The sequence below is a fragment of the Puccinia triticina genome, chromosome 8A (assembly GCF_026914185.1).
Source record: "Puccinia triticina chromosome 8A, complete sequence".
Lineage (NCBI taxonomy): Eukaryota > Fungi > Basidiomycota > Pucciniomycetes > Pucciniales > Pucciniaceae > Puccinia > Puccinia triticina.
Window position 1 is genome coordinate 4,699,298 of NC_070565.1, and position 25,378 is coordinate 4,724,675.

The window sequence follows — 25,378 nt, forward strand, 5'->3', positions numbered from 1 at the left end:
GAGGGCTCCCTTCAATGGGCTGTCCTCTTGGTCATCGAGATGAGTATACACTCCTCAAGATGACCGGAACGAACCGGTCATCGAGAGGAGTATGTACTCCTTAAGATGACCGGAACAAACCGGTCATCGGGAGGAGTATGTACTCCTCTAGATGGCCGGAATGAACCGGCCATCGGGAGGAGTGCATACCCTCTCAATGATCGGAACGAACCGGTCATCAATCTACTCCTCAAGATGACCGGTTCGTTCCGGTCGTCTTGAGGAGTACATCTTTCTCTCGATGACCGGTTCGTTCCGGATCTTGGGGAGTACATACTCCTCTCGATGACCGGAACGAACCGGTCATCTCGAGAAGGACATCTTCTTCTCGATGACCGGAACAAACCGGTCATCGAGAATGTGGCGAGTGACTATTGATGGCCGGTACAGACCGGACATCAACGGAGGTGTGGACTCCTATCAATCACCGGTCTCCACCGGCCATTGAGAGTGCAGAACCTACTGACCAGCCATCGGTGGAGGGTGTATGCACTCCGCTCGATGACTGGCTTCGGCCGGCCATCGAGGGTGTAGTGAGCTGCTCTCGATGGCCGGTACTCACTCCATGGGTAGGGGAGGCGATACGAGGATGTGCTGTGTATCTGATGGTGCGGGTGGCTGGGGAAGGCGTACATAATCCGAGGTGAAAAAAATAGGTCCGACCTATTTTTCCAAACTGAGGAAAACAGACCATTTTCCTCGGATTATGAGGACGCCAATTAGGCGCTATGGTACTCCGGATTCTGGGTCGCTCGGATTTCACAGAAAGTTGCGAATCCCGGGTGAGACGAGCTTAACCAAGCCTCTCTGGAGGAGAGCCCCGCAGGGTCTCTGTCTCGCAGAGAGGCTTGCCCCCAAGCGGCGAATTCTGGCGTGAGAGCTGACAGACCGTAGTCCTGGCCAGCACCCAAATTCCACTAAATCAATGCCTACACATTTTTCACGCAACATACGGGTCATGAGTAGCACGGCCTTGTAGCCTGGCTGCTTGCGCAGCCTGCAGCCATCCATCCCCCCAGAGCAGTGCTAGACATCCTTTCAAAAAACACAATGAGCTGTTTTCCAAAAGTCAAACTCTTGATTTTTTTTTTACTCCTGTACACTCCACTATCCAATAAACTTGCTGTATCCTACCTATACTGTGACAAAAACATAGTACAGAAGCCACCATAACTGTACACTTTGGCATGTGTATTTAGCTCTTATGTACTTGCCTCGCATGTACAAAGGTACGGACAATCCATGAATCTTGGTAAGATGATGTTACAAGCTTTGTAACTTCAAGACCGTTTGAGTTAATGACATGTGATCTATGTAGGATTGAAGGCAAGATGCAGGCCTTCAATCTGGCACCAGGGCGGCCTGATTGGCCCGCAGGAGGCTAATTTAGTGTGGTGTTGAAGTTTGACACCAGCCAAATGGTTGGAGGTGGTCCTCAGCGCTCACGCCAAATTTCCCTGCTTACTCCCAAGTCCCTCCTTTGGAGGCTCGCGCTTCGCGCGAGGGGCGCCAGCCTGCCAACTCAGAAGGGAGGACTGACTAAGTTCGCGGGTGAGATCCTTGGAATCCGCGGGCTATGGTACAGGCCCTTAGCAAGCGTTAACCTGAAATCTAGCCTCAGGCTAGGGCAGTCTCCGACTCATTTCAGCTCACTTTAGCCTGAAACTGACCAAACAAATGCGTTTGCCCACTTGAAGGCAACCTCGTCAGTAACCTGCCCACAAACCCGGGCTTATTTAACCCAAAAACCTAGCAAACAAATGCGAATGCTCTAACTTAAGCCTCTCAAGCGGAGGCCCGGAGGGCTCTCTGTGTGTATTCTGAATGGGACAATGGGGGGCACTCTAACTTAACACAAGTCCCCCCTGGTGGCTTTGGCTGGCGACGAAGCTGCCCCTGGGAGGGACTTGTGTATTATCACAAATTTTACGCAGGAGCAGAAAGTCCATTTGGCTGGGAGGTTTTTAATTTTTTATAGCTCCTCCCCCAGCATCTCCATAGGTCTGCCCTGTTGGTACATTATGCTACATTACTGTGCCTACAATTTGGCCTACTCAGATTTTCTCTATCACTATCCGTTGACCTTGAATGATCTTTTGAAGAATTGAAGAATGTGCAGGTTTTGAAAATGAGGGTCCACTGGTTTGGGACTCCAGGAAACAGTTTTCTGGCTACAAGACAGCTGACTGGCTCAAATTCTTCCCAAGGAAAGTCTTTGCAATTCTGTCTATTCAACTTCACTTTTTTTTTCTTTTGGTGTAGCAGATACTTTCTGCTAATACTTGAATTGAGAGATAACACATAAGCCTCTCCGACGGGGAGCACTCCGCGGGTCCACCTCAGTCCGAGTGGCTTTGTTAAGCTAGGGGGGCACGGGCATGTGGAAACGATGAAGCTCACTATTGCTCATGAGTGTTATCAAGCATCAACTGTTGGGTGGGACAGGGATTGCACCAAGTACTACGCCTCTTGAAGTAGTAGCTCAAGACAAATAGACCGATATCTCTACATTCCAGCGTACAGAAGCACAGAGAGGACGGCGAATCATCTGTGCCGGAATGTGAGAGGTAAAGTAGAGATGTGTTGTGACCAACGGCTTGGACACGAGCGCACGAAGAATGGTGGTGACTCAGGTGGAATACACCAGGACTCTTGGGGTAAGCAAGCTTGGCGAGGGAGCGTAAGAATGATTACGTTTTGTCGTTTCAGGGTGACGTTCGAGAAGAAAGGTCAACAAGTATAAAAAGTGTGTAAAATCATTCCTCCGGGATTTCAGTCTCGCCCTCGTTGATGGACTCGATGACGTCGTGGGCGGGTTGACCGTCGACGGTACAACCGACGCTTTGAGCAGTGCCCAAGATTTCTTTCACGGTTCCAGCCAAGTTCTTGGCCAACGATTTGAATCGCATCTTCCGAGCGATCTCGATGATTTCATCAAGGGTGACGTTGCCAGAATGCTTGATGTTCTTCTCTTTCTTCCGGTCACGGACAGGCTCTGGTGAACAAACAGGGGTAAAGGTAATCAGTGAGCGTCCACAGTTTTCACTCTCAATGGAGGAGTGCTGATTTCATGTGGAATGAATGAAGTGATATTCACCTTTGAGAGCCTTGATGACCAACGAAGAGGCCGATGGGACGACGGCAACGGTGGCTTGACGGTTTTGGATGGTCAGCTGGACAGTGACCCGGAGACCTTTCCAGTCTCCAGTGGCCTTGGCGATATCTTCACCGACCTTCTTGGGGGACTGCGGCGACCAGGAAAATGTGATACACAGTCAGAAATTCGGTGAATTGGCTTGGGCAAAGTTGCTGAACGTGACTTACGAGACCAAGGGGACCAATCTTGGGGGCGAGGGCAGATGAGGCACCCACCTCTCCACCGGTGGCTCTCAAGTAAATGATCTTGATTTCATTGGGGTCAATCTAAATAACAGGAACAGCGGCGGGTGAGCACAGAAGCCAAAGGAGATGGGATGAAGTGATCTGGCTATCTTACTTTTGGTGGCATGGTCGGTTACTTTGAGGAGTCTGGGCACAGTGATCGTTTGGGGCCTCCGGTATATTGGTACCTTATTCGACACTGTCCTTGCCGACAAAAATAATGTGCGTGGTGGTGGATGCTGGCTGGGCGCGGCCTGTGGGACGGGACACTGATATATCTGTGACAGGTGGGTCGAGTAAACCTAACTCAGCAAGCCGCATCCGCCTACGCGCCGGTTTGCGAGCCTCACCATATCGGCCCGGCTGGAATAGAAATAGCCACTGCCGGGATGGATGGGGATACCAGCAAACGAACTCGTCGCACACTTCCATAACCTGGGTTTCGATCCTCTCAGCAAACTCGTACAATCAGCATGTCGGAGTCTTTGTTGTTCAAGGGTACCCTCGCCGGCCACACCGGCTGGGTCACCGCCATCGCTACCTCGGCCGAGAACCCGTAAGTCCCTCCTCCTGATGCTAATGTCGACTGCCTCACAAACACTTCACTGACGCGTCGCTGTAATCTTGCCGAAATGTTGTCAGTGATATGATCTTGACCGCCTCTCGGGGTTCGTATACCTCCCAGATTATTTTGTCCCTTCTCCCCACCCTCCCCTAGCGACTCTGAGCTGCTGCCTCTGGCAGGACATCTGCGCTGAACCACTCTTGTGATCAAAGTGCGGAGGAAGAGCTCATGTTGTCCTTACTCCCTTCAATTCCATCTCTGCAAACACACCTTTGGTGATCGATAGATAAGACGATTATCGTCTGGCAACTTAGCCGAGAGGACGTAGGTCTCATAACCCCCCCAATCTGTTCCTTTAGTCTGGCTCGATCGCCCACAACTAACTTTGTTGACTACCTACGAAATAGGGTGCTTACGGTTTCCCCAAGAGAATTTTGCGTGGCCACAACCACTTTGTCTCTGACATCGTTACGTCTTCCGACGGACAGTGTAAATGACTCCTCTATCCCTTCGCCCTGCCCATTATCCTTGCCTACTTACTTGTTTTATCCGGTAGTTGCTCTCTCGTCGTCGTGGGACAAAACCCTCCGACTTTGGGATCTTAACACTGGTCTCACCACCCGTCTTTTTGTCGGACACACCAAAGACGTCCTCTCCGTCTCTTTCAGTGCTGACAACCGACAGGTCAGTTGCAAAGCTGGCCACTTCATCAATCACCTACTAACAAGTTCTTTTGCAGATTGTCTCCGGATCCCGTGACCGAACGATCAAACTTTGGAACACCCTTGGAGAGTGCAAATTCGAAATCAAGGACGAGGGCCACACCGGATGGGTATCCTGCGTCCGATTCTCTCCCAACCCGATGAACCCTGTCATCGTGTCCGCTGGCTGGGACAAGGTTGTGAAGGTGTGTACAAATTACTTTGCTTTTAACCCCGACTTTGAAATGATGTACCATTATACTCGTATATATTTGCTACTTCGGAGGGCTATCTACCCGATGAGAACAACTAAAATTTCCACCGAGATCTCTGATCCCTTTGCTCCAACGATTCCCCCGTTTATCTTCACCGGCGCCCTTGAAGTCTGATACTAACTCAAAAACCGCTGGTCGCTGATCAATTTGTAGGTTTGGGAGCTATCCAAGTGCAAGCTCCGCACCAACCACCATGGCCACACCGGTTACTTGAACACTGTTACTGTTTCCCCTGACGGCTCACTTTGCGGCTCTGGTGGAAAGGACGGCGTAAGTTGAATTTGAAGCTCTCGGAACTCCCACAGGAGCCTGACTGGACTTGTTGTCATGTAGATTACCATGTTGTGGGACTTGAACGAGGGCAAGCACCTGTACTCCCTGGAAGCCGGAGATATCATCAACGCCCTTGTGTTCTCCCCCAACCGATACTGGCTCTGTGCCGCCACTGCATCTTGCATCAAGATCTTCGATCTCGAGAGCAAGAGCATTGTCGATGAGATCAAGCCCGACTTCACCGACATCGAGGGCAGGAACACCAAGGTGCCCGAGTGCACATCGTTGGCCTGGTCTCCTGATGGAGGTACCTTGTTTGCTGGTTACACCGACAACCTCGTTCGGGTTTACGCCGTCATGGGTTAAAAGCAATGAAATATCACGAAAATATATGCACCAACATCTCTTTTTTCCTGAAGAGCTTCCTTGCCCCCAGGTCAGACGCGCCACCTCAAGTCTGTTTGATTGAGTTCGACTGGCTTCTTACTGTTGAAAGGACTAGTATGTGGTGGGACGTGCTATCAACTCCTCAACTTAGTGAGAGAATCAGATGAGCCAGAGAACATTGAAGCATCCCACTTCTTGACGTTACTTGTAATGGCCCCTACAGCTCAATGCATGGCGGCTGGTGTCCATGATGTGAGTGAACTATGCTCGGCCCCTCCGTTCTTCTGCTGGCAGCTGCTGGCCATTTCTGCGGCCGGTGCCATCCTGGCCGTGGCACCGAACTTAACTAAGTCCCTCCTCGCCTGAGGCTTTGCCGGAGGGACTTAGAGCATCCGCATCGGTGCGGGTGTAACTCGAGGAGTAACAGATCTGCTTACTCCCGGATTAGCGCTAATCCCGGCCGGCAGCCGCATCGGTGCGGGATAAAAAGCTGTGTAAGTATGTGGTATGCACCTACAGCTTATGTAAGCTGTGTTTGGTGCATACTTTTGGGTGGGGAGGAGTGTCTGCATGCATGTGAATATGCATGCAGCGCTTACTCCCAGGATTAGCGAGGAGTAACTTTACTCCCGCTTACTCCAAATTGTACTCCCGGGAGGAGTTTAGTCCGATTAAATCGGACCCAATGCGGTTGCCGAGGAGGATTAGTTATGCTAATCCTCCCTTAATCCGCAACCGATGCGGATGCTCTTATGACTTATCAGGAATTCTCGCATGAGAGATCCGGATAATTGACCACGCTCAACGTTATATTCCTCACTACTCCGTCAATTCTCAACCTCTCCTTACCAGACCCATTTTTACTGAATGGTATCCTTCTCAACAAAATTATCATGTATTTTACATCCTATGTATCTAGCTCATCTACTTCAAAAATAAATATTTCAAAAATCAGAATAAAAAACAAAATAATAGTGATGTCAAGCACATCACTCCATTTCATTCCAAATTAATTTAGTAACTGCATAGTGCACGGACCCACCCGCGTTGGGAGATGATCGGAGCTACTAAGCCTGATCAGGCTTACATGATCGATGATATATACAAAACGGAGAAAAAACACAATGAGATTGAAAAAAAGAAACACTTTCATCGACAAGGAATAATAATGTAACCTCGAAGAACATCATCAACTTTGGACAACTACTTCGACCAGCCATGGAACCCACCAACAAGGATGATAGCAATCTTGCCTCTCTCAACCTTTCACAAGAAGAAAACACCACTTCTAAACTGACCTTACGCAAAGAATTTGACCAGATGTCCGATGAGGAGCTTGCCAATCATGTTACTCTCACGGCAGCAAAATTCTACTCCAAACCACTGAAGCCAATCCAGATGGAGACTGTGATCAGCCTGGTTCGTCGCAAACACACCTTCACACTCGCTGGGACCGGTTTTGGCAAGACCAGGATCGGGGAAGTATACTACCGCCTCTTTCCCGCCTACAAGAAACCTATCATTCTGGTGTTGAATCCTTTAGATTTGCTGGGGGATAATCAAGTGAGATAAACAGGCTTTTTTTTGTGATACTTCATACTTACAATTGAACTGCTACACCTTTGACAATCAGGTGCTTGAGAAAAAGCAGGCAAATATCAAAGCGGTTAATCTCACCAAGATGAATTTTACACCGGATGTTGAGAAGCAGGTTCTTAGGGGAGACTATGCGTTTATCTACTTGGTTAGAGCCCTTATTAGCCTTTCATTCAAAAAATTGAACCTAATCTCATGTCTTACTGTGAAATCAGAGCCCAGAGGTTCTGTTGAACAATGCAATGTTCCGGCAAATCTTCTTTGACCGTCAATTCCTATCTAGATTGGTCCTCACGGTTGTGGACGAAGCACACATGATATATGTGTGGGGGTTGGTTGCGAGCGGACTTGGAAAAAAGATCAGCTGTCATTTTAAGCTGCAAGACCGAGGTATTTTTCAGCCTTCTTATGGCAACTTGGGGGCCAGACTTCTCGCAGCGGTTGGAGTACCCATCCTCTTGCTTTCAGCAACCTGCAGGCCCATTGCAATAGAGAAGATACTTGAAAGCTTGAAGATATTACCGGAAAACATGAACATTGTACAAGGCGAACTCACCCGTACAGAAATCCGCCTCATCCGCATGCCAATGAAGCCGTCTCTTGGATCGTGTAATGACCTGAAAAAATTGTTTGTAACCCGCAAAACAATGCCAGATCACAAGATTCCTCCAACATTAATCTTTGCGCCCACACGCAATCTCACCTGGCAAGTCCTGCGTGCAATCCATGAGGCTCGAGAGATTCAAGGCGGCCATTTGGACCTGGAAAGCTCCTTTGCTTGTCGCTATCATTCATGCACTGGAAATTTAGATAAATTAGATATCATTGGTGGATTTGAAGACGAAAATTTCCCGGTTATCTCGTGCACGATGGCTCTTGGATTGGGTCAGAACTGGAAGCGAGTCAGGTGTGTCGTCCACGTCGGTCGAGGCGATCCTTCATCAATCTGCCAGATGATTGGGAGATGTGGTCGTGGGGAAAATAATCCGGGCCTGGGTTTAATGCTTGTTGAATCCAATCGGAGGTCAGGAAAAAATAAAATCAGTGACTTTACTACTCCATTGAAGCAATCCAACGATGATCGTATGGATGCATTTGCCATCACCCCCGTCTGCCTTCGCATTGCCTTGTCGCTTGATAACTTGTGAGTCTAACCGTTTTGATACAGATACATCTGAAAATGGTGGGTTTTAACTGTAAATTATCCTTGTCCACAGATTAGGATACATCCCGTTAGATAATGCCGACCCAAATGTGAAATTAGAAAAGCTGAGGGAGGAGCAGAATAAATTTACCATGTGTTTGTGTTCAAACTGCGACCCCGATAACGCCAAGATTTTGTTTGAGGCTTTCAAATATCTCACAACGGACAACTTTAGCAAGAACATCACCTCTAGAGAGTTGTTGATTGACGTACCAGTGCCACCAAAGGTTCCAAAAGTCTCTACCACTCGATCGGTTATTACAGCTGAGACAGGAATGAAGCCGTTGGTTGGAGAGCTCGAACGATTTGCTGAGTTCTTGGTTCAAGGATTTACTCGATTTCACCATTCGCAAATCGGGGCTGAGCATTCAGAGTTTGAACCTGAGGACCACTTCCGAATGTTTGAGGCCCGAAGAGTTGTCGTTGGGTTTTGTGGGGGATTTTCTGAGGAGCAGTTGGAAGATCTTTCCGGTGGTGAGGCTATCAGTGGTCAAACAGAACATTTGCTCAGACAGATCAACAAATATGCCAAAAAACCATCTTATCTTAATTACTTGGAAGAATTAAAAGTACAAAGTCAGGCTGCAGAAGAGGCGAAGCGTCAAAAGGTGCTAGAAAGGAATGAAGCTACCCTTGAAAGGCGCCAACAAAGAGTAGAAGAAACAAAAAGGAAAAATACAGAACAAGCAGCCGAACGAAAACGCCAAAAACTAGGTGGTCAACCCGGAGAGTAACTGAGATCGACCTTAGCTTCTGATTTCACCATCTTCGTCCTCGTCTTCTTCAAACAAATTTGCTTCCTCAATTGGACCCGCTGGCGTGTGATACAGAAGTATAGTTGACGGTTGCATTCGATTCAGCTTCTTCCTCTTTTGTTGAAAATCTTGATGCAAGACGGTTGACCCAGCTTTGTAAATGTCCACAATTCTCGACTTATACACCGACGAACTTGAAAGTAAATCGTGCTGTTGGGCCATGGCTAGATAGCTGTTTATCGAAGTGATTGTTAATGCGTGCTTGTGTGATTGATAGACTATATTTCTTCCTGAATCCCCCTTAATGCCCTGCAACAGCTCGCGCAGCTGAAAGAAGTGAGATAAATAAGCAAAGAAATAACATGAAATGAGTTCGGTCAAATGTGGAAACCTTACAATGGGTATAATCAGTGAGAAAACATCTTTTAAGCGGCAAATTTTGGTCCCGATCCCACTGTGGTTGTAAAAATATTTGAGCCAGAAGTTGTTGTTTTCCAAGAAGAAATCCTTGGCGACGAAATGGTTAGGCCTCCTGGTGGGGTTGATGAGTAGAGAATGCAGTAAAGTTTTTGCACGGCCCTTCGGAAGCACTTTGGTTAAGAGTATTATCATTCTGGGCAAGTAAATTGCGTAGTTGTTGAGCCCCTTTATCCCGTGAGCCATCACGGTCCAACGTCGCCACATGTTAAGAACTCTTCCAATGTCTCCTGCCCGCATGGCTCAATCACATTCAATGATAGATGCAAAATCTCAGAGGCGCAAGAGGACGTTCTTCAAACCGGTCGACGAATCCGCTGAAGCAGCCTTCAAAGCCAAAGGCGAAAAAAAACGATCATAGCACAGATCCACGAGTTCATTGATCCGTTCCGAAGGCATCTTGACCTTCTCCTCCAGTATCAAGGCTTTAGGGAGCTTCATCACCATCCTGGCACAAAGAAATCAGAAGTCAGTAACAAGAAAATAATAGAAGCTGTTCAATCAGATACCCACAAGAGACAATACACAATTGTTGCTTCATGACATTTGGTCATGTGTGTAAGCATTAAAGTAAAATCCTTTTTTGTTGTTGGTTGCTCAGAGGGTATTCCCAGCGATGATAGTGTATGCCATGCGCCCAAGTCTTGCGAGTCCGATGGGTTACCGAAATGGAGGAGAAAGATCGCTTGAGCAAAATTCCAGAGCACATGTGAGGCTCCAAGAAGTGAGAAGAAACCAGAGAGGTTGTCTTGAACATGAGCACTGGGTTTTCGCTGGGCTCTGAGGCTTTCCAGATTCATGCAAGTTGCTAGATCACCCTTGAGTACTTGGAGTTGAGAGTAAAACTCCTCCGAGGTCAAGTTCGTTTGACGCAGGAATCCTTCCAGGACCTCGCCAACTCCCTCGGTGGAATTGTCCGAGGCAATCATCAGTTTGAACATGGAAATATCCGGTTTCTTGACGGCAATGGGATTGATCAGAGGCGGGACTGTGCGTAATTTTTGCTTCTTATCTGATGGAGTCGCAATACAGCCCAGTAAAACTTTGGTGATCTGACTCTTGAGTACCTCGCGAAAATGTAAGCTGGCATCGTTGTCCGGAAGAAACCAGGCGGGTTGGACTTTCATATCTGCTGAATCCTTGATGGCTGTCTGGTAACGCTTGAGAGAGAAGTCGTCTGGGTCAAACTCGTCAATCAGTTGTTTATCGGGGACGTGGAGGTAGCCCCAGGTGCCATGGAACATCTGTGTTGTCTTTTCAATTGATTTTTCGTGGACTGACTCTTCGAAGTCTAGATTGTCCAGGCATATGATTGGGGCCATCGGTGATTTCTGGCTGGCCATTTGCCTGGCAACCTTCCTTTCCGCAAGTCTGCCGAGAGAACTGATTGCACGGTGAGCCGTTCGGCGAGAAGATGCTAGCCCAATGTAATTCAGGTAAGCACTGACCCTTTCAGTGACGCCACAGGCAAGCAAAACAACTGAATTCTGTATCTGGAGGGCGTTGTCCCTTCTGTTCGCCGCAAAAGAAACCATCGAACAAACAGTCGAGGCGATGACGTGGGGTCGATTAGCGCGGTCAAAGGGTTCCTCGCAGTCTTCAATCTCTTCGAGGGCGGTTTTCTTGGCTAGAGGGGTTTCTCTCTGTGTTTCTGCTGGCGCGGTATCAGTATCAGATTCTAACTCTTTGTCTGATTCTGAGTCGGACTGATTTGTTCGATTTTCTCTTGAATCGCTTCGTGTAGGACCTCTGGTTTCGAGCGCTGGAGATAGTTCTAGTTGGTCCCTTTGCACTTTGTGCAAGATTAGTTTATAGAGGAACAGCATGTCCGCCGTGACAAGTTTTTCTGTTTGGGTGGCCTTTGATTCGTCCGAGAAAAAATCCGGTGTGATTTTTCTAGCATTATGATAATTCCCACCTGGGAATTGTCCGCGTGCTCCACCTTCAGCGGTGAGGATTGCTTGTGCCTGCTCAAACAATAAGATAGAATGCATCAGAACCTTGCCACCCAAAGAAAACGCAGCCAAGACAACAAGATAAGAAGGACGCACCTCGGATAGTATGTATTGATTCCAACGAGCTCTTCCTTCAGCAGTATGGCGAACAAGTTGCTTGATTGCAATCAAAATGGCTGTTGTTGTTGGCCATCCGATTGGTGCTCCCCACAACCGACGATTGGACTTAATTTTCGGATCGTTGTGCGTAAGATAAGCCTGTAAGAACTGCTTCGGGTCGAGCCGATAAGCATGCAAGACCTTATCAAAAAACTGCAGTTTATCCTCTAAGCGCGGGAGACGCGGTAAGTTTTCGAGACACATGATCTTGTAGGGCGGTGATTGGGTTGGATGTATGCGTTGAAGGGATACTAGGATTCTGATCGGTGGAGGGGATTAATGATCAGCGTTAGGAGATATATGATCGAAGCTAAGGAGAGGGAATCAGTGAAAAAAAGAGACGCACGTGCCTTTATAACGTTGTATCAAGTGAAGGGACCTCGAGATGTCTGCGCACGGGCGGTTATTTTCTGATCCGGTGGAACCTGCAAGAATTTGAAGGAAATGGATGTTTTGAAAAAAATATATAAGGGTGAAGATGCAGGCGAGGGAGTCTGAAATTGTATCAGAAGGAGGGGCAGATGCACACGTACCATCCACCCAAAACTTAGAAGGTTGGGGATGGTCAGGGTTGAGATTTGGTGGTTCAAAGGAAAACACCACCAAATCTAAAATATCTCTCATGCGAGAATCCCTGATTAGTCATAAGTCCCTCCGGCATAGCCTCAGGCAAGTGAGGGACTTAGTTAAGTTCGCCGTGGCACGTAGAGGGGGTCTTTGAGCCAAACAGTCCTTTTATCAACGCCTCCGAAGGGAGTCTTCTCAAGTGAATCATCACAGTTACGCGAACCAATTGAGAAAAAGGAGCGGGAGGTCGTCTTCCAATTGCAGTTTTGAGATCTCTAGAAGGTTGAGGCCGTTGTTGCTTTGACTTAGATTGACCAATCTTTTGCATGTGCCCTGCTGCACAACATGTCGGTGTGGAAACCGAGAGCAACGCCCGAGCCAAGTTCCTGTTCCCAGACATTCCTTCGGGCATCCTGGAATCCACCGACCGAGAACCATTCTGGCAGCCGAGCAACAAGGCCCCAAAGCGTACGCACTGGCATTCAGGAGATCGAGCCCTTATGGACCACTTCGTTAGGCTGATACCTATCATTTTTGTTTGACTTAGATTTGGAAACTTATGAGGAATCGCTGCCGTCAGGAGATCAATCCGTGGAATCCATATCTGAGCATCGCATACGCTAGACACTACTCACGACAGAAGAATTGAATACACGATGTCCCAACCAAAACCGAGTGGGCAAAGGATGAATGGCGGAGAGGATGAAATTCAATCGATCATCGATCACCCTTCTCTAGAACCATCGCCACAATCACTTAAAACGCTATTCCACAGGATTTCTTCTCAAAACCCATCGTTCCGAGCCAAGGCCTTCAGTGCATTAGCGATAACCTTACAATACCATCAAACCAAGACTTTGGTATTGTTTAAAGTACCACTCGAGTCTCTCCTACAGTCGACAATCATCCAAGAAGTCTGTGATGGTTTGGCTGGGCTTTCTGCCCTCTTCATGCTCTCGCCCCAAGACGCACTGGGGATGATTCGGTCGGATGGTTTTCTTTCGCGACTTGCAGAATCCGTCGTTGATCTGCTTGCTCTGGGCCCCTCAAAAAATAAATCCAACGCCGATCTGAACCACTCCTTCTCCGAATTTATCGCGCTCAGTCTTAATCATAAACCAGTCAGAGAGATCATCAAGTCAGACTGGCCGGGCTGTCTCGACTGGCTGACGAGGATCTCATTAGCTACGTCGGTCACCGTCTCCATTCCGGCTCGTTGTGCCGCAAGCTTAGCGTTGATCAAATTACGTTTGACGAGCGACTTGCAAGACAAAAACATCGAGCTACCCTCGCTGACCCATCTGACCCGGATCATGCTCAATGCCATATTCGACAAAACCTGTCCGCCAAATGCGCCGATCGAGGGCTTAGCCCTCCTCAGTCAACACGGGACCGTTCGGGTGATTCTGATGAAAGAATCAGAAAAGTTTTTAAAAGCTACCAAAGCCCTCTCGGCCAGCAAGGAAACTTCAGAGACGGATGGAATGCCCAAATCTGATACGTCGATCGCCTACGGAGTCGCGACCATCATAGCCCATCTTTCCGCCTACAAGGTCATCAAGACCGATGAAGATCGAGCAGCAGATCAACTCAAGAAGCTTGCTCAACGAAGTGGACAACCCGTCTCAAACGATAAGCTCTCTGGTATTTCGGATGATGACCAAGATACAGAGATCCCCGATGAGCAAGTTTTTGAATGGATCCAACTGTCACTGAAACGGAACAACGATTTAATGGATACTGTCGGCTGGCTTTCTAAGAGTGAGAGTAAAGAAGTTAAACGGACCACTGGGAAAGTCCTTCTGAACCTAGTCGAGCGTCAAGCCTGCAGAGGACTCGTCTTACAATCTGGGGGTGGAAGGATGTTGATGAAAATCATCGCAACTCTGACGGTCTCGAGTAACAGCATTAAACAACCACTTCCGCCATTTTCCTCCGAGTCTGAGGTATCTGGTTCCGGTCAACCCACGCTCGACCCATCTGATCTTCACATCATTCAAGCTTTGGCAAAGATTCTCATCACGACGAACCCATTATTAATTTTCGGGCCTTCGCCGGACTCTCCGATCTTGCTTTCGACCATCAAACCACTAACGACTCTGTTCGTCCACTCGTCCTCGACACTCCTCCAGACGTTCGAGGCGTTGATGGCCTTGACGAATCTCAGCAGTCTTGGAGGGCGGATTCCGGACGAGGTGGCCGGGTCGACACGAGTGCTGAGCCGCTTAGAAGAATGCATGATCGGGGTTCGGACGGGCGAGAATCACATGGTCCGGCGCGCGGCAACCGAGCTCATCTGCAACCTTTCGACCACTCAACTCGTCCTTAACAGTTTCGCGCCCCAATCGAGCGAGCCAGAGGGCAGCAGAGGATCATCGCATATCTCAAGACTACATATCCTAATCGCCTTGTGTTCGAGTGAAGATCTCCAGACCGCTCTTGCAGCTGGAGGCGCATTGGCCATCCTCACCGAACATTCAAAAGACATCTGCGAAGCCATCCTAACCGAAGAAAAACTAAACACAAGTCTCGTAAGGATCTTTCGGGAAACAATCGAAGAAGAAGAAGAAGGAGAGGAGGAGGAGGGGAAAGTGGACGGGGAAAACCAGGGAGAAGGCAGGATTGGGGTTCAGTTTCGCTTAGTCAGCTTGCTTGGTAACTTGTCGACAAGCCGCGAAGCCAACCCCAAGTTTTTCAACCCTTCCTTGGTCGCCTCTCTCAACTCCTTGATCAACAAGTTATCTGGTCATGGTAAGGATAAAAGTCAATCCGAGGACCTGATCCAATTAACTAAACTCGTACTCCAAGCAATTGAAACTTGAACAGACAATATAAAATAGTCCACTTGTTCACTACACGATTCAGATTCCAAGAAAAGTACTATGCAGTGTTCCTAATTCGTAACAAAAAGTACTAATTCATGAAAGGTTTTATGAGAAAATGCAAAATGTCCACGGACCACGAGGAATCTTCCCTGCAATTGCCCATCAGAACATGAACTCAGTTTTTTTCCTGAAACTTCCTCCCAGACCATCTACACCACGGGTGCTCCTCATCGAAATCATTTCGATCGGCGCCCGAAATGAGTTCGGTCCAACAGCCTGCAAGGGGAAGCCGTCGCCAGACGGTCGGCGATTCCACTGGAAATTTCCTGGGATTTTTCTTGGAGGGCAATCCGAAAATGTTGCGGATTGCCAACCCCCTTCCAATTTGCTGTCGATTTGAACTTAAAAGTCCCGCCTGAACTCCAGTACTTCCTCTACAGACTTAGTTCATCTTGACAACCCTTCAGGCACCTTTGATCCTCCTACAACTGCCAGACATCCGCTCATATGGTGTTCCGCCTGTAGAACCTTACTTGGCTGATTTCCACGGATTTTTGGGAGATGAAAATGTCTTCTTGAGAGCCAAAAAGGATTGATGCTTTTCAATGGGAGCATTGTGGGGCCGGAAGATTTCAACTCAGTTGTACTTGTTAAGGAACTGAATTACAGATCAACCCCAGAAAGCTGGCTAAATACGCGTATCTAGAACATGATGCCAGCAAGGGATTCAGAATTCACGCCTTGAGTATCTTGAGAATTGTTAATCCTCATTCTGAATTGAATCAATCCATATTGTTTTTCTGAAAGATCCATGTGCAGTGGAAGTTGGAATTCAGGGTGATTCAACATGTCCCAATTCACTTGTGCATGGCTTGCCCTTAAATCCCCACCAAAAAAAGAAAATTTGGAAAATTTGCTTCAGGGAGCCAGTTACGGCACACAAAAAGAGTTTGCAACTTTATTCCAAGGTGGCTACACCACCCACTTCCAAGGGTCTAAATGTTATATGTTGCCATTTCAAGAATCAACCAGCAAATGGTAGAGCCACTCCACCTCATACCCAAAGCTCATTTCTGCCAATAAATTAGAAGAGAGATCTCACATCCCTGATCATTTTAAATGGACTGAATTGGGGATTGCCAATACATGCATTCATCATTCTCAAATGGAACTTAACTATGAAATTTTCAAACGGTCTGCTTCAATTTAAACACAGGCTCAGCCACTACCAGCCAGATAAAAAAAAAGACTCTCTTCAAACATCAGCACCATTCAAAGAATCCATTCTGCCCAACAAACTTGAAGTAAAAATTGGAATTTGAAATCAACTTGCATTTCAACTCCCTCTTCTACCCAACATATAAATCAATCACAACCAGATTTTTGATTCTTGTACAAATTCTTTCCTTAAATCTAAGTGAACATAATGACTTGAGGCGTAAATATGATTCTTCTTCTTATAGTTTTCCAGAGGCACATCTTGCTATATGTTGGTTCAACCGTTGGAAATCTCAGAAATGGTGAACTAGATCACTTCTGGGATGTTGCTTTTGACTATGAATCACAGGTTGTTTGTTTCCATGCATTTTTGTGTCACATTTTCAGTCACCGCATTTTCATCCTTGATAGGTGGTGCCTAATTGTATCTAAGCCTTGTGATTTTTTGCTACAATTTTTTTCATGTAACAGCTAACCTTGAAGAATCAGATAACCAACTTGCAACCAAAAAAAATTCATGGGGATACCCTGTTAACCAAGCTGATCTTTTATTCTTCTTGAATTCCTTTGAGGAATAAAGAATGTCTCCTAGTTGAAACCTGATGGTAATATTTCCGCTTGTATCTTATACAATTGTTCTTGCTACCCAGCTCCTGAGAAACCTTGTAATGTTTGCTCTTGTTTTGGGTAGGCTCCTTCACATGTTGAATTTCTCAAGGTTTGGATTTCGGCCAAAGAAAACACCAGCTGAGGCTCTTGGAATTCTAGCAGAGCTGATTGCTTGCGGGCCATTGACACAACATGTCAAGCAGAACCAATATAGCATCTGCAGATGGGACAACTGGCATGGAAAATGATGCACATTCAATTAATAGCAAATATTTCAAAACACTACTCCCCACATCATTCCTGAAACAATCAAAGGGAGCCAATCTAGAATATGATGATTCAATATGAAATTAGCCAAGAGAGCCACAGAAATTTGAGTAAGAATAACATGTTGAGATTGAAATTGATACCCAAGATTGTCCACTCATCATGTCAAGCAGACCCAACCTGGGAAATGCATGTGTACTGGAAAACTGGCACAGAGAGTAATGAAGATTCAATCTAAAAGAACTGTTAGAGAGGAATTCAATTTTAGAGAAAACACACCAAAAATTCACTGTTAAATATTTAATACATCAAAACGTTTTCAAATTTACTACCAAATCTTTGTGTTCAGATTGAAATTCATTTTAAACAATAGATGAATCAGGAATTTTGCCAAAGAGTTTCTATTTTCCATGCTCACATATCAAGTTTATCTACAGCTTTATTTCTTATGAAATGACTCTCTGTAGGCTCCAAGGATTTATCTTGAGCATCTTCTAACACTCAGAAGGGTGAATTTCACTCTTTCACAAGAAGTTGAGGAATATCTCCTGGATATTTTGGAATTCAAGTTGACAAGATCTTCTCATGGAAAAGTTTTTTTTATCCTCACAAGAGCCTTAGAATTCAGTCTCAAGCCAGATTGAACCCATCTCAAACTTGCCTTGAGCTAAATTCAGCATTGATTCAACATTGATTCAGCATGGATTGACCACAAGTTAATTAAGTGGAAATTGAGTGTAACTTGCTGATAGAGTTCCGGAAGTAAGTTTAAAAGGTTGAAAAAATTATTGAATGATTGGAATTGCATGCAAGTGCTGAGCAAGCTCCCCTGGTATAAGGCCATGATTAATCAAAATATATTATATAGTAGTAACATGAGAAACTATTGTTTCTGCCAAGCAGTTGACAATTCCTTGCAGTGTGGTTGTACATATGTTTTTAAAGAGTTAAAGTAATTTATACGGTCAAGTTGCAGTTGGTATCAATATGATATCAGACCCTTTCCAACAAACATTCAGCATAACTTCAGCAAAACTCCAGCACAAAATTACACATCACGTGGAGCCAAGTCCTTAAAGAGATCTTAAAGGGTTCCTAAAGAGAGGGGTGAAGGCACTTGCACGCAAGTGCTGAGCAAACATCTGTGGTGAATTGAGATGAATTATTGGGATTGAACTTCAATTCATGTTATTTATATGAACATGAATTTGGCCATTTTTCTCACTTTGCTAATGTAACTGTCATGTGCCCGTGTGTAATTTTGTTACAAATTGCAGGTTGGGCCTCCTGCAGATCAAAAACATTTACACCCCTGTTAGAATGATGTGAAAGGCCCATCTGAATTGGCATATTTCCCTAAAGAAGGCCAGTATCATCTAGAATTGAGCCAAAAAAGGATGAAAGTAGGGTGAAAATATGATTCAAGTCAAGCTTGGAGGTGTGTGGGCCCAGATTTCAGATAGACATCCTGGCTTCTTAACATATATAAGCTTGTGAGTTGTTTTTGTGTTTGTTTGTTTTCCAATGTCTCCATGCATATGCATGTGAGTTTTTTTGCACTTTTCCAATGTCAACTTTGTGTGCGCGCGTACATTAGGGTGACAGATCACTTGAGGGGCCTTTCACAGCTCCATTACAAGTAAAAACAGTAACTGGTCAGAAATCCATGAAAGCCCCCGCAAGTCACATTGACGGTTTTTGGAACCCCTTTGACATAGAGAAATTGATCAACAGAAATTCACCATAAATGTAATAATTGGGCATTGATTAACTATGATTTCATGACAGATTGTAATTAAGTTATCCTTAGAAAATTAAATGGTTCTATACAACATTGCACAAGGTCCTGTGATAATTCCGCATCACTTCTGACACACTTCCCATTGACTTCTGTGACTCACATCAGACCCAGGACAACATAAAATTAGACTCTGGTACTCTCTGGAGAGTGCGTAAAAGTCTCCCCTTGTTAGCAGACACAATACCACTATCTTATTGATAAAATCCAATGGATAGATTCAAGTCTGAATGTGAGAAATAACAAAACCGCAATTGGTTCTTTGGATCAAGATGATCTGTGATGATGAGATGAGTTCAGCGCAAGTCTTTGCTCTTGCCTCTCTACTATCCAGTCTGCGGTCTCTTACTTGGATGAGGCTTTAGCCTTTTTCTATCCTGCTAGGTTAAGCAACAGCGAAACGGCGGAGAAGTATTGCAATTTTGTCTAGTACAGCAGTTCAACATTGCTTATGCTTTAGCCTTTTGTTTCTATCTTTCTGATCTAAAGTCAAACACTCTTACCGGTATTCCCAACTCTTTGAATGGACTTGGTCTGTTTGGTCTGGTTTTCTTTGACTGTGTCTAGAAATTTTGTATAGCGCATTAGCAACTACTTGATCATCTATTCTTGAGTTTTAATTAAACGGCCTACCTTTGGCGCTGGTTGTAATTCTCTCAGATAGATATCAGGAGCCAGGATTTTGCTGCTCACGTGGATTGGACCTGTTTGCATCAAAATATGATTTCAGTTTTACAATCCTGTGGCACTTGTTTTGACTGCGGAAAATGGTTTGCTTAGCTTACCAGATTCCGCAGCTGATTGAGCTCCCAACATCTTTCTCACTTTGTGAGAAAGATGCTCACCTAGGTGTGAATTCTCACAAAATTTACCAATGAGGCGTAATTCCTGTCCAGAGGGAGGCCTTTGGCCTCCCTCAGGAGGTACTTGGTTAAGTTAGTGCAGGAGTTTGTGGGTAAGCATAGCAAGAAGGGTGTGAAAGGGAGGCCAAAAGTGGGCAGCTGGTGGTTGCAGCCAAACTTGACACACAAGTCCGTCCCGTGCTTGCAGGGTGTGAGCACCCTCCTGTTAGGGAGGGACTTTCACGCAATGTTGAGGTTCCTGCATGAGCAGTACCAGCCAAATAGCTGGAAAGACCATAAAAACCCCCAGATGACCCCCAACCCCTCTAAAATTTGAGAAGCCAAGGGCACCATTGGAATCCTCAGGACTTCCTACATGTTCTGAATTGTTGAAACTTGAAAAAACAAGCTGCCATTGTGTTTGAAACCATTTGTAAAGCTGGCCAGCAGCCAATCATCTGTCACAGGAATTACAGATTGGTTGACAGGGCAGAACACTATCACCCCCCTTTCACACCCCTCAGAGCCCTTAAAATGGCTTTCTTGAAACACATGTAGAAACATCAACAAGGTCACTTTTGACATTGTTTTTTTTGGAAATCATAGGCAAGAAGGTAGGCTCCACCTCCCTCATTTTGATTCTTTGTTGAGATGCTCAGTTGTAGGTGTTACAGGATCTTGAAATCAAAATACAACAAAATAACACCAAAAACCCGGTCTTCCCAGGCCACAACCCCAACTTTACATGTAAGGCGCTGCTTTGGAGATGCTTCGCGCCTCCTCAGAGAGGCTTAGTTAAGCTTGGGTTGCAGCTCACATTGATATCTGTAACACTTCCTGGGGCAATTTCGAAGCCCTCTACTAATATTTGTGTGCACGCTCTATGATGGTGACAGTTGTAGTAACCAGTGAAATCTCTCTCAGTCTCAAGCCCCTGCTATTCATTTTCAATCCAATCACAACTTGATGATTGTACAGAGTCCATACATATATACTTAACCTAAATCCAAGCAATCAAGCTTCCTTGGTTTTCTGCTATTCTGTCTGCGCTATTTCCTGAGACTGCATCTTGTGAGAGAGTCTTACTTCCCCCTCTCAAGTGTTCCCAAAGCTCATTCTCAGATTTGTATTTTTTTCCAAAGTTAAATCTCGAGAAATAATCTAGAACACATGTACAACTACATTACAAATAAACATTGACTGCTTGCTGGTAACAAGGTATTTGCTACATACCCCTGTTTGAGAGCACCCATTCCACCAATCCTGGATGATTGGACAAAATTGACATGGTTTTCTGAGCTGCTCATGGGCGGCGGCCCTTTCTGGATTCAGAATCATTCACTTGTGGACTACCCGGGTCTCAACTCTCAAAACCAACAAAAGCCAGATTAATAAATTCAAGTCGAACAAAATCCACACCTGGATGGCAACATCAATAAAGAATGTTTAGCGGGCGGAGGTGAGCTCGGGAATGAATTGGCGGGCACACAAAACCGCACCCAGTCCATCATGATGGATGATCTTGTGTTGATGGGTTCGGATGGAAAGTTGGCACCCAGCTCTGCCGAGAACGCGTAAGTCGCGACGTTTCCCCGGGAAGGCAAGGCCGGTTCAGGCCAGTTAGAGGGGTGGTTGGCATGGTCTCGCTAGCTTTTAATGAGCACTTATGCTTACGAGGAGGATGAGCTGGTTCGTGAGGATGAAGAGGTTCATTTGGCGACCTTCACGCTGGACTTTTACTTCATCGCACACGGTGCTCCTGTCCGCCTCTCAATCAACAAACATCTTCCCACACCATCGTTATCATCGTCCGGCTGCAACAAATTAAGCATCCAAGAGCACTTGGAGAATGCCTTATAACCGCTTCCTTTCCTTTGAAGGTCTTCATCCCCTGTCCAAAGCTTGATTCCTGTACACATTCAACTTCCTCATTCCTCCTTCGTCTATCTTCTGGTTCCTCCGCTAGCGGTCTGCTCTTATCCATCTCGTATATCGCCGTTTGAAACTTCGAAAGTTAACCTGCTTGTTAGAAACAAGCTTGTATCCCGCGGAACTTTTCAACCACACTGACTTCGACAGTCATTGTTCAAAAATATTTGTACATTCCGCACTCAGCCGCAACAAGACTGAAATTACGCGGACAATTCTTTTGTTAGTCCTTTTTTTTTTTGCTGTTCACCCGTATCCCATTTCATTTCGTGACTTTTTGCTAACCAATGTCCGCTACGATTTCAGATATTTCTATAGCACGATGCTGAAGATGAACGTTAGCTCGATGGTGATAATCAGTTTTGCAATGATGGCCTTTGGAGTTCTCGCTTCACCACTCAGCAAGGATACACACAGCACTACTTCCATAGGCCGTCGAACGAGCGGCAATCGGGTGGACAGACGGATGGTCCCCGGGCCTGGTGTAGGCGTTGGCGCAGGTCTCGTTGGAGCCGCTCTGGGTGGACCCGGACCCGGTCCCGTCGGTATTGGTCCTCCTGGCCCGCTTGTTGGCCCGCCACCGGTTGGTGCAGTCGTGGTTCCGGGTGGCCCTCCGGGTCCGATGGTTGCTGGCAGTATCGGAGGAGGAGCAGATGCCAATGCTGACGCTGCTGCTGCTGCCGCCGCTCGAGGCCCCGGCCAGCCCGGTCCAAGCACAGGCAACTCGGCCGCAACTGCAGACGCTGCTGCTCGCGCTCAGGCAAACGGTCCACGTCCAACAGGTTCGGTGGACGCTCAAGGTTCAGCTGATGCTGCCGCTGGAGGCTCTGGACCCAGCGCTGGCGATTCAGCCGCAAGTTCAGCTGCGGATGCCCGCGCCAAGGCAAATACCCAAGGCGCTGTCGGTGCAAACAGCTCCGCGGCTAGCAAATCTTCCTCCTCTTCCAACTGGGAGCAACGATCATGAAAATTCTCTTCTGTCACCCAATCCTTCTAGTCGTAGCATCTTTTTTTGGTAGAACTTCTATGCCTTCTATCTTTTTCACGTTATCCCTTGTCCTCCCCCAAGTATGTCACAGGAGCTGTATTTATCTGTAAATAAAATCCTCAGAATTAGATGCTTGTCATCCCTATAATTTTTTTGATCCGTGTCCAGCGTATCAAACGTTTCCGTAATCTCAGCGCCAGTGTGTTGACACTGCAAACACCAACCCACAGCTCCCATCATAAAACCAAGATTTTCAAGTTGCAACTTGCCTCCATTTTTTGCTGATACATAGAGCGCACTTGTGTTAGACTTCCCAAAGTCCAAATCCTACCAATGACTGTAAGACAGACTCAATTTGATTTCATACACCACCGTTGCTGGTGTTTTGGCCCAGAGTCACATGTAGCCCCTCAGTGTGTGGAAGACCTTACTCATGTCACAAAGGCACATGATGCACACCCAACATGGCCACATATCCCATGTTAGTTTGGATCTGACACACTTCGAAGAAAAAATATATTGATAGCTGTAAGGGGAATGTGAGCCAGTGAGGGTTGGGAGTGAGCCAAGTACTTTTTAACCAGACGGATCAAATGTTATTGCTGGTTTCTTTCCTCCAAGGAAGCAGTTGTAGTGGTCTCAAGCAAGATGTGATTGATCCTGCGCAACTCAACCCCGGTCACCACACCAAACCAGATGTGCAACCCTGCCACCACAGCCACACACACACAGACACCGACACAATTCTACAATCCACAAAATCCGCAGAAATGCAAGCCAAACAGCATGCATAAGAGCATCTCCACTACGGGCTGTGATGGCATTTTACAGACCCGTGCTCAAAACTTGTCCCCCCATTCGGGGTTAGGGGGGGGGGCAGGGGGGTAAATTGGGCGCTAGTTGAAGGCAGGGCGGTAAAATTCTCATCTGGGGCTCCAGATCTAGCACCATGCTACGGCCCAACAACTACCCATCAAAGCACACCGCACCATAGAATTTCCATTGCCAAGCCTACTCCCCACCCTTGATACCAGCACCAAACTTCATCTTCACCACCTTTCCAACAACAATCCCACCAAAATACAATGCTAAATCCACCCCCACTCTTTCAACTGCATTGAAAAAGAGCGGTTCAAGACAAAGAAACCAAGTATGTGAAAATGTTCTGCCCATCAACTGTCATTCTACATCACACCAGGTGAGTTTTCTTGGCACTTGCATGCAAGTGCCACTGGTCAATACTTTCCAGAAACCTTGCTAGGGGTCTCCTGGAAAATTAACCTCAGTTGATGCTAAATTTATGATGAATTTATGCTGAACTTATGCTCTTTCAAAACCTTATCTATGGTGCTCCAAATGGCCCCAAATTTTTTCTGCTATACAAATACACTCTTTAGAACATATGTTAAGCTTCACGGCATTAGTAATCCTCAGGGAAACCCTGTGTAGCCAGGGGGCAGATTTGGCGGATTTCCTACTAAGGCAAACCCCCGAAACCTTATCTACAGTTCTCCAAACTGAAAGAATTCAGATGACTAAGATTCATTGCTTTTGATCAGACTCTATCATGTATGTATAAGATTCGTGAAAAATAGATCTTAGAATAAGTATTTAAGGCGAATTTACCTAAGAGCAGGCAATAGACCGCTCTTTGTTTTGAGTAAAGAAAAGAGAGAGATCTAGAGTAGCGGTGTTGGTGTTGAGCTCAGGTTTTCCTGTGCGTTCATGAAACGCAACGCCCGGTTAGCTCTCTGTCTTTATCTATCTTCAATAGTAGCTCCAAGCAGTCTTACGCTTGTTGAGTCTTTTTTGTCCCTTTATGGGGTGTTGGATTTGCCCTTGGCAAAACGGCGTAGGAGTGACGCTACGTTATCTAAACACGAGCGTACTGCCTATGAGCCTATAGTTTCTCAGTTGTTTCTAGTGGGCACTTCCACTCACCGTCTGATACCGCTTCTCTTTGAGAGGGATTGGTTCGGTCGTTCTCTATCCCGTTGACTTTGTCTAGAGAAGGATAAGGATGATGTTTTAGCTTTTCATCTTGGTCTAGTCAGAGTTTGAGTTCTCAGTTACTCACCTTTGGTGTTAACTGACATTCTTGCTCTTAATGACTGAGGGCCGGGATTATCCACGTGCCTAACCTTGGTGCTTGTTGGCGTTGGACCTGCATACATCAAAATTTGATGTGTCAGTTTTACAACTCCATGCGGCAGGTTTGGACTGCGGAAGTGGTTTGCTTTTTGCTTACCAAATTCCGCAGCTGTTGGAGCTCCCGGCCGCTTCCCCAATTTATGGGTGCTAAGCCGTTTGCCTTGAGGTGCATTCTCACACAAACGGCCCCAGATTTTTTGTGCTGTAAGAATACACTCTCTAGAAAACATTATAAGCTCCAAGGAGGTATTAAAAATCAGGCACACCTTCTATTGACCATGGTTTAGCGTAGCGCAGCACAAATCCACTATTTTTTAGCGTAGCATTAGCACAATCGCGCGTATCTGCGCTAACGCTACACTAGAATCTAAAATAGCTTTGCACCCTGTGCGCGTAGCTTTAGCACAGATGCGTGCG

The 25,378-nt window shown here is 46.3% G+C and overlaps 6 protein-coding genes across 6 annotated transcripts; 5 read left to right on the forward strand and 1 right to left on the reverse strand.

Annotated features, from left to right (window-relative positions):
- Window positions 1-2,795: 2,795 nt before the first annotated feature.
- Window positions 2,796-3,547, reverse strand: PtA15_8A484 (uncharacterized protein; the record flags this gene model as incomplete). Its single annotated transcript, XM_053171919.1, has 4 exons — window positions 2,796-3,034; window positions 3,137-3,284; window positions 3,364-3,462; window positions 3,536-3,547. The coding sequence occupies 4 exons, from the start codon at window positions 3,545-3,547 to the stop codon at window positions 2,796-2,798; spliced, it is 498 nt and encodes a 165-aa protein (XP_053023135.1).
- Window positions 3,548-3,893: 346 nt separating this feature from the next.
- Window positions 3,894-5,600, forward strand: PtA15_8A485 (uncharacterized protein; the record flags this gene model as incomplete). The annotated part of the gene is made up of 8 exons (XM_053171920.1): window positions 3,894-3,976; window positions 4,063-4,088; window positions 4,272-4,309; window positions 4,393-4,474; window positions 4,542-4,669; window positions 4,725-4,892; window positions 5,115-5,231; window positions 5,295-5,600. 8 exons carry the CDS (start codon window positions 3,894-3,896, stop codon window positions 5,598-5,600), a joined length of 948 nt encoding a protein of 315 aa, XP_053023136.1.
- Window positions 5,601-8,513: 2,913 nt separating this feature from the next.
- On the forward strand, window positions 8,514-9,155 carry PtA15_8A486 (uncharacterized protein; the record flags this gene model as incomplete). Its single annotated transcript, XM_053171921.1, has 1 exon — window positions 8,514-9,155. One exon carries the CDS (start codon window positions 8,514-8,516, stop codon window positions 9,153-9,155), a length of 642 nt encoding a protein of 213 aa, XP_053023137.1.
- A 3,505-nt stretch (window positions 9,156-12,660) lies between these two features.
- PtA15_8A487 (uncharacterized protein) lies at window positions 12,661-12,958 on the forward strand (the record flags this gene model as incomplete). Its single annotated transcript, XM_053171922.1, has 2 exons — window positions 12,661-12,802; window positions 12,882-12,958. 2 exons carry the CDS (start codon window positions 12,661-12,663, stop codon window positions 12,956-12,958), a joined length of 219 nt encoding a protein of 72 aa, XP_053023138.1.
- Window positions 12,959-12,990: 32 nt separating this feature from the next.
- PtA15_8A488 (uncharacterized protein) lies at window positions 12,991-15,156 on the forward strand (the record flags this gene model as incomplete). Its single annotated transcript, XM_053171923.1, has 1 exon — window positions 12,991-15,156. One exon carries the CDS (start codon window positions 12,991-12,993, stop codon window positions 15,154-15,156), a length of 2,166 nt encoding a protein of 721 aa, XP_053023139.1.
- Window positions 15,157-22,144: 6,988 nt separating this feature from the next.
- PtA15_8A489 (uncharacterized protein) lies at window positions 22,145-22,789 on the forward strand (the record flags this gene model as incomplete). Its single annotated transcript, XM_053171924.1, has 2 exons — window positions 22,145-22,439; window positions 22,515-22,789. The coding sequence occupies 2 exons, from the start codon at window positions 22,145-22,147 to the stop codon at window positions 22,787-22,789; spliced, it is 570 nt and encodes a 189-aa protein (XP_053023140.1).
- Between the last annotated feature and the right edge of the window lie 2,589 nt (window positions 22,790-25,378).